Raw genomic sequence first — 17395 nt, forward strand, 5'->3', positions numbered from 1 at the left:
TTACAAATAATGTTTTTATTGTATCAAATTCCATATTTAATTATGAAAATCATAAACCCAATAATACATAAAGCACTGCATAAATAAATGTTTTCCTATAAAAAAAACATCATCATAATTTACAGAGTTCTTTAACAGTTCTTTGCACCGACAATGCTGATGATATACAGCCATCTAAGTTTGAGTGTGTAAACCCATCACCAGCCAGTAAAATCAATGGTTTCTCATTCAATACAACACATCCTGGACTTCCTTCATAACCTTTATGTACCTATAACAAATCAGAACTTAATGAGTTTGAAGTTATTACAGATAATGTCCTTGTAAAGAATCAGGCAATGTATTGATATATAAATAATTCATGCATAATTTAAGGTGGTACCCAACACCTTGACTAATATTAATTTGGCTCGTTTAATTTTCATAAAATTTTGAAAAAATGTTTACTTTGACCCTTTGACAAAAATATAAAAATTTCAAAAAATTTGAACCAACCACTTTATCAGAAAAATTTCATTGATTATATAGCAGTTTGACAAACACTAATTTTGATCATTGAGAAGCTTAATATTTCCTTAACAATACAACGTAATTAAAACGTTTAGCTGATTTTTACAGAGTTATCTCCCTGTAGTGTTAGGTACCACCTTAACCTCAAAACAAATTTCACCATGCAGTGATAATGTTGTAGTACTAGTTTACAACTAATGATCTTTGAAAAAAAATCCTTTAGGAAATATTTATTAATTTTGTATCTTTACATATCAATATAAAAACATTACAGACTCCAGGCTACTGTGACAACATCAACCATGTAAAATAAATAGGACCTGTTCAATGCTTGGCTATAATTTAACCTTCAATTGAATTCCTAAAACTGATGATTGTATCAAAACCCTTGAAATATTTTCAGTTATAACAAAGAATCTTCCAGGCAGATATGAAATTCTCAGGATAACAAGAAATGATTGTAACAGGATGCTGTTACGAAGTCTCCCAAACGAAGCTCCCATAATTCGTAATTCCCAGGGTCGCCTGACATTGGGCAACGTCCAGTGAAAATTGGTTTGGTCCAGTAAAGTTATATGCATTAGTGATGCCTGGGGACTAACCCTGTATATCATTCAAATCATCTTGGCATGACAAACCAGAATATATATGGTTTAGGGGTGGGGATCTCGACCATTTACAAGATACTAGAACATTGGGGGTGGGGGGAACCCCTGGGGACTGACCCTATACGTCATTCAAATGTTCGTTACATGACGAACAGGAATATATATGGTCTAGGGGTGGGGATCTCAACCATTTAAAAGATATTAGAACATTGGGGGTGGGGGGAACCCCTGGGGACTGACCGTATACGTCATTCAAATGTTCGAGACATGACAAATAGGAATATATATGGTTTAGGGGTGGGGATCTCAACCATTTACAAGATATTAGAACTTTCTCAAATGGCAGGGGGTCGAGATGACCCCTGGGGACTAACCCTGTATATCATTCAAACCATCTTAGCATGACAAACCAGAATATATATGGTTTAGGGGTGGGGATCTTGACCACTTACAAGATATTAGAACTTTCTTAAATGGCAGGGGGTGGGGGTGACCCCTGGGGACTAACCCTGTATATCATTCAAACCATCTTAGCATGACAAACCAGAATATATATGGTTTAGTGGTGGGGATCTTGACCATTTACAAGATATTAGAACTTTCTCAAAAGGCAGGGGGTCGGGATGACCCCTGGGGACTAACCCTGTATATCATTCAAACCATCTTGGCATGACAAACCAGAATATATATGGTTTAGGGGTGGGGATCTCGACCATTTACAAGATACTAGAACATTGGGGGTGGAGGGAACCCCTGGGGACTGACCCTATACGTCATTCAAATGTTCGTTACATGACGAACAGGAATATATATGGTTAAGGGGTGGGGATCTCAACCATTTACAAGATATTAGAACATTGGGGGTGGGGGGAACCCCTGGGGACTGACCGTATACACCATTCAAATGTTCGAGACATGACAAATAGGAATATATATGGTTTAGGGGTGGGGATCTCAACCATTTACAAGATATTAGAACTTTCTAAAATGGCAGGGGGTCGGGATGACCCCTAGGGACTAACCCTGTATATCATTCAAACCAGCTTAGCATGACAAACCAGAATATATATGGTTTAGGGGTGGGGATCTTGACCACTTACAAGATATTAGAACTTTCTTTAATGGCAGGGGGTGGGGGTGACCCCTGTGGACTAACCCTATATTTCATTTGATGTGCTTTATCATGACAAACCAGAATATATATGGTTTAGGGGTGGGGATCTCGACCATTTACAAGATATTAGAACTTTCTCAAATGGCAGGGGGTCGGAATGACCCCTGGGGACTAACCCTGTATATCATTCAAACCATTTTGGCATGACAAACCAGAATATATATGGTTTAGGGGTGGGGATCTCAACCATTTACAAGATATTAGAACTTTCTCAAATGGCAGGGGGTCGGGATGACCCCTGGGGACTAACCCTGTATTTCATTCAAACCATCTTAGCATGACAAACCAGAATATATATGGTTTAGTGGTGGGGATCTTGACCACTTACAAGGTATTAGAACTTTCTTAAATGGCAGGGGGTGGGGTGCCCCCTGGGGACTAACTCTGTATTTCATTTAATGGGCTTTATCATTTAGAACATTTTCAATTAAAAAGATTGTGTTTATCACAAATGGTTTTCAATTTATAATCATTTGAAAATTTTAAAAAATAAAATCCCATAGGGTTCTATAGTAAAACCCTCTTTTCTTTTTGCCCCTCAAAGTACCCCTTTATAAACCCCATTGCACAAACAAAACCCTGATTGCACCACTAGACATGTTAGTCTAACATATTGTGAAATCCCTAAGTTAATCTGACAAGCGGTTTTGGAGAATGGGTGCGGACAAGTTCAAATTTAGAAGCGGCGGAAGAGGAAGAAGAAGAAGAAGAATATTATAATAATAATAATAAGAACTGAGCAAAAACAATAAGTCTTCCCAAACGAAGTTTGGGAGAGTCGTCCCAAACTTCGTTTGGGAGACTTAATAACGTGCAGATATTGAAAAAGACATGTATTTATCTATAAATATCATACACAGATACTAGGCAGTTTAAATACGTCAACATTTGAAACCTCCAAAGATAGTATGAACATTTATGTATGAGTTCATACTGATTTTATGCTGTCTGTAACCTTTGTGTATGAGTTCATACTGTCTGTAACATTTGTGTATGAGTTCATACTGTCTGTAATATTTGTGTACGAGTTCATACTGTCTGTAAGATTTGCGTATGAGTTCATACTGTCTAAAACATTAGTTTATGAGCTTATACTGTCTGTAAAACTGTGTATGAGTTCATATTGTCAGTAACATTTGTGTGCATGAATTCATACGGTCTAACATTTGTTTATGAGTTCATACTGTCTGTAACATTTGTGTATGAGTTCATACTGTTTGTAACATTTGTGTATGAGTTTATACTGTCTCGAACATTTGTGTATGAGTTCATACTGTCTGTAACATTTGTGTATGAGTTCATACTGTCTCAAACATTTGTGTATGAGATCATAATGTCTGTATCATTTGTGTGCATAATTCATACTATCTGCAATATTTGTGTATGAGTTCATACTGTCTGTAACATTTGTTTATGAGTTCATACTGTCTGTAAAATTGTTTATGAGTTATATTATCAGATACATTTGTGTGCATGATTTCATACAGTCTAACATTTGTTTATGAGTTCATACTGTCTGTAACATTTGTGTATGAGTTCATACTGTTTGTAACATTTGTGTATGAGTTTATACTGTCTCGAACATTTGTGTATGAGTTCATACTGTCTGTAACATTTGTGTATGAGTTCATACTGTCTCAAACATTTGTGTATGAGATCATAATGTCTGTATCATTTGTGTGCATAATTCATACTATCTGCAATATTTGTGTATGAGTTCATACTGTCTGTAACATTTGTTTATGAGTTCATACTGTCTGTAAAATTGTTTATGAGTTATATTATCAGATACATTTGTGTGCATGATTTCATACAGTCTAACATTTGTTTTTGAGTTCATATTATCTGTAACATTTGTGTATGAGTTCATACTGTCTGTAACATTTTTGTATGAGTTCATATTGTCAGTACCATTTGTGTGCATGAATTCATACAGTCTGTAACATTTGTGTATGAGTTCATACTGTCTGTAACATTTGTGTATGAGTTCATACTGTCTGTCACATTTTTTTATGAGTCCATACTGTCTGTAAAATTGTGTATGAGTTCATATTGTCAGTAACATTTGTATGCATGAATTCATACAGTCTAACATTTGTTTATGAGTTCATACTGTCTGTAACATTTGTGTATGAGATCATACTGTCTGGAACATTTGTGTATGAGTTCATACTGTCTGTAACATTCGTGTATGAGTTTATACTGTCTGGAACATTTGTGTACGAGATCACACTGTCTGGAACATTTGTGTATGAGTTCATACGGTCTGGAACATTTGTGTATGAGATCACACTGTCTGGAACATTAGTGTACGAGTTTATACTGTCTGGAACATTTGTGTATGAGTTCATAATGTCTCCAGTCTCAAACATTTTTTGTATGAGATCATACTGTCTGGAACATTTGAGTGTATGTTTATACTGTCTGGGACATTTGTGTATGAGATCATACCATCTCGAACATTTGTGTATGAGATCATACTGACTCAAACATTTGTGTATGAGATCATACTGTCTTGAGTTTCGAACATTTGTGTATGAGATTATATGGTCTTGAACATTTGTGTTTGAGTTTATACTGTCTGAAACATTAGTGTAACATTTGTGTATGAGTTCATACTGTCTGTAACATTGTTTATGAGTTCATACTGTCTGTAAAATTGTGTATGAGATATATTGTCAGTAACATTTGTGTGTATGAATTCATACAGTCTAACATTTGTGTATGAGTTCATACTGTCTGAAATATTTGTTAATAAGTTCATTCTGTCTGTAACATTTGTATATGAGTTCATATTGTCAGTAATATTTGTGTGCATGAATTCATAACAGTCTGTAACATTTGTTTATGAGTTCATACAGTCTGTAACATTTGTGTATGAGATCATACTGTCTGTAACATTTGTGTATAGTTCATACTGTCCAGGGGCGGATCCAGGATTTTGGAAAGGGGGGGCGTAGTATTTAAAATTCGCCGAGCGGAGCGATGCGAAAAATTTTTTGGACCTTTTTTGGGCTAAAAAACATAAAATAAGTGTAATATGCACATTTTTAGTGACTGTTCCTAACGTGGGGTATGTATATTTTATAGTTAAAGTGTAAGCTACGGTTGGACATTTTTGATGCCGCATTCTCCCCATTAATTGTCTATTATAAAATGATTGAATGGATCTAAAGCTATGTACTGATATATTTGATGTGGGATTTGTCAGAAAAAAATGAACATGGAAAATTCTCGTTTGTTGTATGGTTAGTTAGCATAACCTCACAGATTACTTGTTGTAAACATGATATACGGCTATTCAATGAAGTTTATAATACGACCGACACGAACAAAGACAGACAAGCAATTTTTATCCAAATGTTTGGTTGAAATGTTTCACTCAACAAGGGAAGTGAGGGGTTCCAAATCAACCAAAGGCAACGAAGTTGTGAATGACGGTCGACAAACGGAGACATAAAGGCCACACCCAGCAGGCAGGTTGCAGTTGGGCCTTGAAAAAAGTATTCAGTATATCAGTTCGTTGAAACAGACATTCCGGTCAGATATGGGATTTACATGCAAACCTCCCCCCCCCCCCCCCCCCCCCCCCCAAAAAAAAAAAATTACGCCCTTTTTTTATTCACCATGTTCATTAATTTAATGCTGATTAATTCTGTTGGATTTTTTTTTCTTATAGCAAATAAAGGGGACACGATAATTATTTTCATTACAGAAACGGCCAGAATTTTTGTTTATTAAGGCAAAAATCAGGGTCAGAATTTTTTCTCTAAAATATCTCAGACTGCCCTATCAAATCAAATAGTCCGTACCTTAGACTTTAAATATATCTAGAACTTACTGACTGGTGATCATTATTCAGCAATGTTATTAATTGGCTGGCGCGTGTGGGGTTAAATATATTTTCGTAGGTAAATAATATTGTCGTGGAACTTTTTTTTCATGAGAGTGTAATAGAGTATTACTTTCTGTTGAGTGGAAATATGAAATAGAAGTCACAATACGTTCTTGCTCAATCCTTTGTCGCTTTGAAGGTGTCATGCTTGTCATCCTCCACCTAAGCAATGTGTTACTGTAATTTGAATTTCAAAATAACTGAGTGACGTTTCAAACGTACTGATCAACTCCACCGTAGCGAAACACATGAATGACATAATCAATAATATATTACAATAAATACGAGCGAAAAATATCTTTATAAGTAAAGAATTGTCATATAAATACTAAATACACGACCGGGAAAAGGCAAAGTTCATGAAGTCTAGTCTGATTCATCATTTTACAAAAAAAAAAAAAGTTCAAGCAAAGGGGGGGCGTACGCCCTCTACGCCCCCCTCTGGATTTGCCACTGCTGTCTGCAACATTTGTGTATGAGTTCATACTGTCTGTAACATTTGTGTATGAGTTCATACTGTCTGTAACATTTGTGTATGAGTTCATACTGTCTGTAACATATGTGTATGAGATCATACTGTCTTGAACATTTGTGTATGAGATCACACTGTCTGGAACATTTGTGTATGAGTTTAAACTGTCTAGAACATTTGTGTATGAGATCATTATGTCTCCAGTCTCAAATATTTTTTGTATTTTGTATGAGATCATACTGTCTGGAACATTTAAGTTTATACTGTCTGGGACATTTGTGTATGAGATTATACCGTCTCGAACATTTGTGTATGAGATCATACTTTCTCGAGTTTTGAACATTGTGTATGAGATTATATGGTCTCGAACATTTGTGTTTGAGTTTATACTATCTGAAACATTTGTGTAACATTTGTGTATGAGTTCATACTGTCTGTAACATTTGTTTATGAGTTCATACTGTCTGTAACATTTGTGTATGAGATCATACTGTCTCGAACATTTGTTTGAGTTTATGCTGTCTCAAACATTTGGGTATGAGTTCATAATGTCTCAAACATTTTTGTATGAGATCTTATGGTCTTGAATATTTGTTTATGACTTTATACTGTCTAGAAAATTTGTATATGAGATTATACTGTCTCAAACATTCTTGTGTGAGATCATACTGTCTCAAATATTTGTGTATGAGTTTATTCTGTATGGAACATTTGTGTATGAGAACATACTGTCTTGAACATTTGTGTTCAAGTTTATACTGTCCAGAACATTTGTGTTTGAGTTTATACTGTCTGGAACATTTTTGTATGAGATCATACTGTCTTGAACATTTGTGTTTAAGTTTATACTGTCTCAAACATTTGTATATGAGTTCATACTGTCTCAAACATTTGAAGGCTAAAGGTTACCTTGGAGTGCCTCCAATTACATTGTTTTTGGCATCTATATATTTAGTTTAGTCAAGCTGACCTGTGTATTGTAAACATCTACCTATTAGCATATTTGCTTACATCTTTTGACCTCTTCCAGGTTCTAGTGGTACAGTTGTAGCCTGTGTTTTTATGAATATTTTACATTATCTCAGCTTCTAAAACCTCTTCAGACTCTGATGATTCAGGTAAGGTTATATGTTTGGAATGTTTACCTGTGAATATCTCCACTTGTGACTTTTGACCTCCACAGGTTCAGGCAGGTCAGGCAAGACTAGTTTAAGATGGGACATGATGATATCTCTCATGTCTTCTTTGTCTGTTTCTAGATTTTTTAGACTAAAGGGAACACTAGTATGTACAACAATAGAAGGACCAATATCACTGGAATCTATAAATATAAAATCTCCAAACAATGTATATAACAGATTATGTCCTGTTACATTACAATAATACTGGTGTGTGGAATGATATATCTAAATTGATTGAGGAATTATACATCAAAGAGCCATGCTTCCAATAACCATTAGGACTTTTTTTATTATTAATATAGAAAAATGGCATGGTTTAATTTACAATAGTTTTCGGGAAGAAAAAATTGTATTAACCCCCAAAAATTCCATGTTATCTGAAATAACTGTGTAGATATATATATATACATATATACAAGTCTAAATTGAAAACAACGTTCAAACCTATGATTGCATTGGATAAATACCGCAATTTTTATACGTGTGCATGTAAAACAAATTTCTTGGTAGAGGGGTCTAAATACAGCACAAACAACATTTCCCAAAAGACCAAAAAAGTAAAAAGTATATTTTAACAAATCGCATTTGACTAACAGGTCGAACAACTGATGTTCTTAAACCCTGCTATATATACACAGTTATTTCAGTACTACAATAACACAAGAGAATGCCATTTCACAGACAACAAATCTGTGACCAATTGACCTCAATATAAGCAAGGGTCATGTTCCCCACATGAGGCATTATCAAGCTAAGTTTGGTAAAGACATTTTATTATAGCTTAAAAGATATTGTCTGGAAACCAAAATATTAATGTAGACACCTTGAGTACCAGGACAACCATATGGCATTCATTCTAATATAAGCCTAATTTAATTGTATCCCAACTCAGCTACAGATAGCACACAAAAGATGTAATTTTGTACAAAACTCATAAAAAATTAGCATTTCTAAATGAAGAAAATATAGTTCAGGTTTAAAAGATTCCACAAATAAGTAAGATCTTAAATAAGAAATTTTTCTAAGCTTTTCAACTTACCAAGTCCCCTTTTTTTGTTATCTATGGCAACAAATCTTATACATGGATTGTCTGTAATGTATTTCCCACTCCATGAGTAATTAAGTTGAGTTCCAGGTTTATAAAACAACCCCAATGCAAACCTTGAGGAGTAGGAAACATCTTCTAAATTCTTCTTTACATCTGACTTGCTGTCTGTTAGAATAAAAATATGCTATTCATAATTGACTGAACAGCAATGGCTGAGCAAAGACAGAGTTTGGAAAATAAAGTACTTCAGGTTATTATAAGTTCTATGTAAAGAAAAAACAAAGTAAAGTTAAACAATAATTATAGCACCTCTGATTAATTAATATAGAACATATTTTTTAAAATTGTTGTTTATGTACATCTGAACCACAACTCTTCATAGTTTTTCATTTTTAAATGAGTACAGTTCCAAGTAGAAGTAAAGTATTGTGCTGCCCCTTGATAGCAATCCGTTGAAAGCTTCTTCAATTTCTCTGACTTAACTCTTATATTTTTTTGGAATCCAATCCTATCAATTTGAAGTGAAAACTATTCTCCATACCATGAAAAGCTGCAATTTTACAAACTTGAATAATAATTTTATTTTTTTCTCTTTTCTTTCAGCTTAAATTTTTAATCTATATGCAACATTGCAAAAATCTGTGATGTCCCAATTAATTCTCCTTGACTACATACCTATCAATTGCTGAATGTTTCCTTTCAAAGCAAGAATCTGTGGTACTGGCATTGTAAGGATGAGTGCATCACATAATCTGTGACCTTTTGAATCTTTCACTTTTATCTGATCTTTATCAATATCAACAGACTCTATGATAGTATCTGTTTTTAAAATACTATCTAAAATGAATCAAAAAAGTTATTTAATTCTCTATTATTTGGGAGAACGTTCTTGTGACTTAGATTGCTTCAAAAACGTGTGCAATAGTGGATACAAACACAATAAAACATATAAAACACAAAGTAAAGCTTCGAGTAATAGCAATCAAATAACAGAGTGACCTAAGGACATTGGCAATATATGCAACATCTTCATGTATAACAATTTTATTTCATGTGCTTTCAAAACTCAAAAGATTATTTGAAGTATCAAAGGCAACAATGTAGAAATACCCCATTCAAGTCTAAAAATTATGTTCTGCTTATTGTAAAATGAGACTTTTATTTAATGTTCTTTTGTGCACATTACACTCCCTGTTCCTGATAATCATATTTTGATGAATAAACTGCTTCGCTGAGCGCAGCTAGATACGCCCGCAGAGGTCCAACCCTGAACAGTTGCGGCAAAAATGGACACAATATTCAAGCTTGATTCAGGTCTGAATTTGGATTGTAATTAAATATTTGACATATTATAGGTTTCTGAATAAATGTAGTCAAAGAACTTGAAATTGGTTATATGAATTGAATTTATATTCAATTAAAGATTTCTTGCTGTTGTGCAATACTTAGTAAATCTTTTGTCAGACTATAAACAAAAAAAGTTCAATTAATTCTCAATGTCATATTAGAAATTTATGAAAATAAAAAGGGAGCTTACATCAATAGATATAAACAATTCACCAAAGTTTCATGAGAATTGGTGACAGCATTTTTGAGTTATTGTCCGAAAACTGGAAAATCACCCCTTTTTTTAATGAATAAAACCCCATAACTCAGAAATATAAAATGTAAAATTTATAAAATTCTAAAGGGAGCTTACATCAATACATACAAACAATTCACAAAAGTTTCATAAGAATTGCTGAAAGCATTTTTGAGTTTATGTCCGAAAACTGGAAAATCCCCCCTTTTTTTATGAATAAAACCCTGTAACTCGGAAACGTAAAATCTAAAATTTATAAAAATCGAAAGGGAGCTCATGTCAATAGATATAAACAATTCACCACAATTTCTTGCAAGTTGCTGAAAGCATTCTTGACTTATTGTCCAAAAACTGGAAAATCCCCCTTTTTTTAATAAATAAAACCCCATAACTTGGAAACGTAAACTCTAAATTTTATAAAAAACGAAAGGGATCTCACGTCAATAAATATAAACAATTCACCAAAGTTTTATGCAAATTTGTAAAAGCATTTTTGAGTTAATGTCCGACATGTTGACGACGGACAGACGGACAGAGGTATACCATAATACGTCCTGTAAACGGGCGTATAAAAACAGTTAGAATTATATAGTCTTGCACAATGTCAGTATAATTTTGCACACGTATTAGATGTAGGCTTCTCATATCTGAGGGGTTGTTCAGAAGATGTTTTGTAATAATGGATTTGGAATGAAATCTTAATTGCAACTATTTTTCTGTCATCAAATTGATAATTTATCACTATTTTTGTATGGCAATATGAATCGCTGTACTATCTTGTCTTTTTCTGGTTTAATTGCCAAAATCTGAACATTTTGCTGATAAATGATAACACTTCTATGTAAATTGTATTACATGTATATTAAATTACTTGTTAATCAACTTTCACCGTTATATAGCCTTTTAGTGCTGAGGCGTCGTAAAGCAATTACCAATCAATCAATTAATCAACTTTATAAAAATGATGTGCCTGTATGAGAGTAATGTCTTGCCCTCAACTTAAAAGAATTGCAGATCATTTAGACTTACTTACAAATCTTCTCCCAAGATGATAAATACAGGTCACTCATTTAAATAGGAACATTTTAAGTGTTTAAATATTGTTGATACTCAAGTTTTCTCTCTAAAACTTTCAAATGAAGTTCAGGTTCCTCAGGAGGGTTTGAAAAATTTTAAGTTCTATTCATATTAACAATATTTCATATTACAAACATGGATAAATATATTTCAGATAGAATGAGGACAAAATAGGACACTGTATTAAACTACTGAATAATACAAAAAACAAAACCTATTGCCCAGTATTTAAATCCATTATACAAGTAAATCAAAATATATTTTTAAATCAATATTAATATGATTAATATTTACCTGATTTTCTGATAAAATGTTTAACAAGGGAACTAACTCCTTTTGGTGTAACATAGTGGACTGTATCCCCAGCACTTCTGTCTCCTTCTATTGAGCCAATCAAAGGTGCCAGTAAGCCATTGGAAACAAGTTCATCGTGGAATCTGCAAAATAAATGTGTAAAATTAAAACAAAGAGTTGACACCTGCCTGAGACATCTGCTTCATTATTTGAAGTCACTTTTTTTTGTGTACAATGCATGGTAGTCAGTGGTGACTAAATATTAGACTTTTGTTTTATTTGAATAGGGTTACCACTGTAAAATCTCTCGTCTTTATTGTAAATGCAAAACCCAGTTTGCTTCTTGAAGTTATATATATATATGCAAAGTGTGCACAATTTGGTGTTAAAATAATAATCAGCCAACAAAATCAGAGTAGTAAGGACATAATACAAATTTACCATATTTGCATTGACTGATTGTTCTAAATCTATCTTTTAAATATATAAACCCTTGCATCTATTGGCTTCAATGACTTTCAAAGAGTATAGTCTAGATATTCAGTTGCTGCTATATATGTTTATATTATTATATGTCATAAAGACACACATTTTACATTACTAAAAGTCCCAAAGTTTGCTAATTCTGATGACACTTTCCATATTTACTACTCTCTTCTTGTGTTTTATCTGAACCCTTGACAACAGTCACATGATATCATGACATGATGACACGTACATTTGCATTACTACTTACGTCTTGTGTTTTATCTGATAGTCTTTAGCAACAGATATATACTGAGCACCTAAATCAACAGTTGATGTTTCTACTTCATTGCTACGACTTGTTGACATTCTTCCTCCTGAAATGTATATATCATTTAATGTTACATCTTAGATCACAAAAATATCTAAAAGCGACTAAAGTTCTAAAGGAAAAGAAAGAAAACAGTGTATTAATTCATGACACAAAATCACTTCATGCAGAAAAATTTATAAAAATAAACAAAATTTGACAAGTGATTTGGATAGGAATATAACGTTTTTAATGAAACAGATGGATGAAACATGAACTATAGGCAATTTTCATCACATTCTACTGAAGTAACAAATTTATTTTGCCAAAAATCAGAATAAAATTATGTAAGCTCTTGAGAAACAAGACCAGAAGTGAAAGAAAAAATACTTCATAAAAAGTTGATTCTTTCAAATAACATACAACCAATACCTGTATCTGTAAAGTCAATGCTTTCACCATGTTTCTAAAGAAATTAATTCTTTTATTTCTTTACTTATAAATGAAAAATTGCCGTTGCATCAACTTGGTAAAAATGTCAATTTGCTAATGACAAAAGCGATTGAAAGCGACTGTTGTGAACACTCAGGCAACTAAAGGACAGAACATCACAAGGTGGGGGTGGTCTGATTGTTTATTTTTCTGAAACAATTAAATTTTTAAGAAAAAACAACATCGAAATAGGGGGTATTGAAACAATGTGGGTTGAAATTAAACCAGATTACAAAAAATCCTTTTTATTATGTTTTGTGTATAGGCCACCAAAGTCACTGATAGATTGGGTTGATGATTTTGAAAAAGAAATAAGAGTGGCAATGACCATGAATTCAGATATAACAATTATGGGTGATTTTAATTTTAATTTTAAAGCACCAAACAAACCTCCTCAAAAATGGCTGAACGTTTTAGAATCGTACAATTTTCAACAACTGATTGTAGATGCCACAAGGGTAACAAAAGATTCTAGTACATTGATTGATCATATTTATGTCAATAATCCAATTATGGTACATGAATCACATGTGTGTAGATATGCAATTAATGACCATTACCCTATCTGTTTAACAAGGAAAGAAGCAAATATAGGAAAAAAGAATACACACAGTACAATTACTTATAGAAATTTCAAAAATTTCAACCAAGATGAATTTTTATTAGATCTGCAAACTACACCTTTTCATAAAATTGAATTTGAAGAAAACCCCTCTGACTGTCTACAATTGTTTTATGATATGTTGAACAAAGCTTTAGATAAACATGCTCCTGTTGTTAAAAAGAGAGTAAAAAGGGACAGACAGCCTGAATGGTATAACAGTGAAATCATTTACGCTAGGAATATGAGAGATAAATATAATGCACTTGGTTTATGGAGTGAGTATAGATTTTGGAGAAATAAAACTAAACATATCATAGATAGCTCAAAAAAGAATTATTATAAAAATATGGTAAAAGACTCCAATGACCCTAAAACTTTATGGAAATGTCTTCACAGTCTGAACCCAAAAGTTAAAAATACACCATATGAATTAGCCACAGAAGATAACAATACAACTAAAAGTAAAAAATCAATAGCAGAAACTTTTAATAACTTTTTCACTTCCTGTGCTGAAAAATTAAGAGAACAAGGAAGTTATACACCTGTAAACAAAGCAGATTTCAGTAATCTTGGTAAATTTGTTAAAAATAAATTACATAAACATGATAAATTTTCTATACCACCAGTGATCATGAATGAGCTATTTAATGAGTTAAAAAAACTTGATATAAACAAAGCATCTGGTATGGATAATATAGGACCAAAAATCCTAAGATTAAGCGCCCCTGTTATTGCATCACCTCTCACATACATATTTAACAGAATGATAGATACTGGTATATATCCTTCTTTACTGAAGAATGCTAAGGTAACACCAGTTTTCAAGGATGGTGACAAGCTTTTAGCAACAAATTACAGACCTATATCTGTTCTTCCAACTTTATCAAAATTAATAGAAAGGCATGTTTCTAATAACATGTACAAATACTTATCTAAACTTAAACTTTTACACCCTACACAATCTGGTTTCAGGCCGCAGCATTCTTGTCAAACTGCACTTATTAATATCATTGACAAATGGTTGCAAGAAATGAATGATGGTAATTTAAACCTAGCAATTTTATTAGATTTTAAAAAAGCTTTTGATTTGGTAGATCATGACATTCTTTGTTTAAAGCTTGAAATTTATGGATTTAGTGAGGCTACTGTTAGTTTTTTCAAGTCATACCTGAATAACAGAAAACAGCAGGTAAACATTTGTAATGTTTACTCTGAACAACAACATGTAAAATTTGGTGTCCCCCAAGGTTCTATACTTGGTCCTCTATTGTTTGTGCTATTTATAAACGACATTTCCTTATGCATTGAAAATTGTGAAACAGACCTATATGCTGATGACACCACTCTTCATAAATCAGGGAAAAACATAGAAAATATACATGATGATGTTCAAGAAGATTTATACAGGGTTGAAGAGTGGTGCAAAATGATTAACATGTTCATTAATGCAAATAAAACAAAATGTTTGGTTACTGGAACAAAGCAGAAACTATCAATTCAGACTTATCAACCAAACTTAATAATAGATTCAAAAGTATTACAAAATTCTTCATGTGAAAAATTATTAGGTGTTAAAATTGACAGCACACTTAACTGGAGAAATCAAATTGACCAAGTTTGTGCTAATATATCATCCAGAATATACCTCCTTTCTAAAATAAAGAAATTTTAGATATAAATGCAAGGAAAACATATTACAATGGGTATATTCTGCCCCTGATTGACTACTGCTGTATTATTTGGGGTGAATGTAAAAATGAAGGGATAGCAAGAATTTTAAAACTCCAAAAAAGGGCAGCAAGATTAATTCTAGATGCAGTTCCTTTATCCCCCTCAGCCCCCTTATTTAAAGAACTTGGGTGGATGACAGTTGACAATAGAATAAAATACCACAAATATTTACTTCTATATAAATGTATGCATATGGAAGCACCAATGTACCTAGTTCAAAAGTTTAAACTGAAATCAGATAATAATCCTTACTCCCTGAGAGGCGTCACTCAAGGTAATCTGATAGTTCCTAAGCCAAAAGCTGAGCTATTTAAGAAATCTTTTGTTTATTCTGGATCAGTGTTATGGAATGGACTACCAAACAAAATGCGTAAAGCTCAAAACACTTATACTTTTAAACAAAGTATCAAGAAGTACTTAACACAGTCCTGATAAGATTATGTTTTCTACAATGTATTTGTATATTCTTTTATTTATATTTGTATTTGATTTTTTGACTACATGTACATCTTGAACAGCCTTATATCTTATCATGTTAGTAGTATTACATTGAACTAATTGACTGTAAATTAACTATGTGTAAATATCTGTTTTTTGATTGTATTGTAATTTGTATGTGAGGGCCTCAGGGAAGATTAGTTTATTGTAACTTACTGAGTTTACCCTCTTTAAATAAAGAATTTATTATTATTATTATTACTACATGTCGCTTTTGGTTGTCGGGGAAAGTGACAGATAGGAAAGAGACTTTTCCAACATGTTGCCTGGTAACTTAAGCCCTGACTTCAAATATTAATTGTTTTTTAAAACAGTGTGAAATGATTACCTGTTCCTCTGGATTTGTCTATTATCACGATCTCTGAGCTGGTAAGGTCAAATCTTAGCAGTGCAGCCGACAGTGCACCTGTCATGCCTGCACCAGCTATGACAATTCGCTCAAAAGTGTTTGCCAACATTTCTAAATTAATTGTTTGGTTTTTTTTTCAGTGCTTCCATACGTATGGAACTAACATTTCTGTTCTTCACATTTCAGGTCACTTGATCAAGTTGACGATTACATAAGGGGATGTGATGGTTTGGGGAGTGAAACTAATAACAATGTGACAGAACTATGGAACATCCAAATCCCATTGACCAACACACAGCATAGTAAATTTCAACTTGAAAAAAAAAAAAAAAAAAAAAAAAAACTTTAATGAGCCTTTTTTTATGAAAGATGATTTTTTTTTTAAAACAATTTTTAATATTGATGCTTACACACTGTCAAAGGAGAATTTAAGGTAAAATTTTATATTATGATAAGGCCACTTTTTTAGCCATCAAAAGCACAGGAGCTTGGATTTGTTTGCACTGAATATTCAATTTTCTATTTTTATACCACATACTGAATACTAGAAGCTTAGTAGTGTTCATTATGTGGTATAAAAATAGAAAATTAAATATGTAGTTCTAACTATGAAAAGGAGTAGGTTTTGAAAAGGCCCTAAAATGGCCCCTATATTCTTATTTTTTTTTTTTTTAAATGACCCTATTTCTAGCTTTAATTTCAAATTATGATTTATTGACCAATATAACAATGAATCATAGTTGAAACATAGGAAATATACCTTTTTTGTTGAAAATTTATGTTTTTAAAATGTTATTTTCATGATGTACGTCACACATAGCACACCATATTGATTTTCCACAAAAATTATAGAAAACAAGTAAATTTCCATTGTTTTTTTTGGACTGGAAACATAGAGGGCATGTGTCAAAAAGAAATATATTTTAATAAATTGTTATTTGTATCATTTTACATATCTGAATTTGAATATTTAGTTTGTCAAAGCCTGAGGGGCATTCTAGTAGGTCTTGTATTGCATGGTGATAATTTTTACTGTATACAGCTCACAAACAATTTGTATAGTTTTCCTGAAAATTCTGCAGGAGATAAACCTTACCTGTATATT

General features: G+C 32.6%; 1 protein-coding gene across 1 annotated transcript; it reads right to left on the reverse strand.

The window, feature by feature from the left end:
- LOC127707643 (renalase-like) lies at window positions 1-16534 on the reverse strand. The gene is made up of 7 exons (XM_052212280.1): window positions 16270-16534; window positions 12578-12683; window positions 11842-11984; window positions 9564-9725; window positions 8880-9053; window positions 7805-7980; window positions 1-271 (listed from the first exon to the last, which is right to left on the reverse strand). Exons 1-7 carry the CDS (start codon window positions 16397-16399, stop codon window positions 113-115), a joined length of 1050 nt encoding a protein of 349 aa, XP_052068240.1. The 5' UTR covers window positions 16400-16534; the 3' UTR covers window positions 1-112.
- Between the last annotated feature and the right edge of the window lie 861 nt (window positions 16535-17395).

The sequence above is a fragment of the Mytilus californianus genome, unplaced genomic scaffold (assembly GCF_021869535.1).
Source record: "Mytilus californianus isolate M0D057914Y unplaced genomic scaffold, xbMytCali1.0.p SCAF_7, whole genome shotgun sequence".
Lineage (NCBI taxonomy): Eukaryota > Metazoa > Mollusca > Bivalvia > Mytilida > Mytilidae > Mytilus > Mytilus californianus.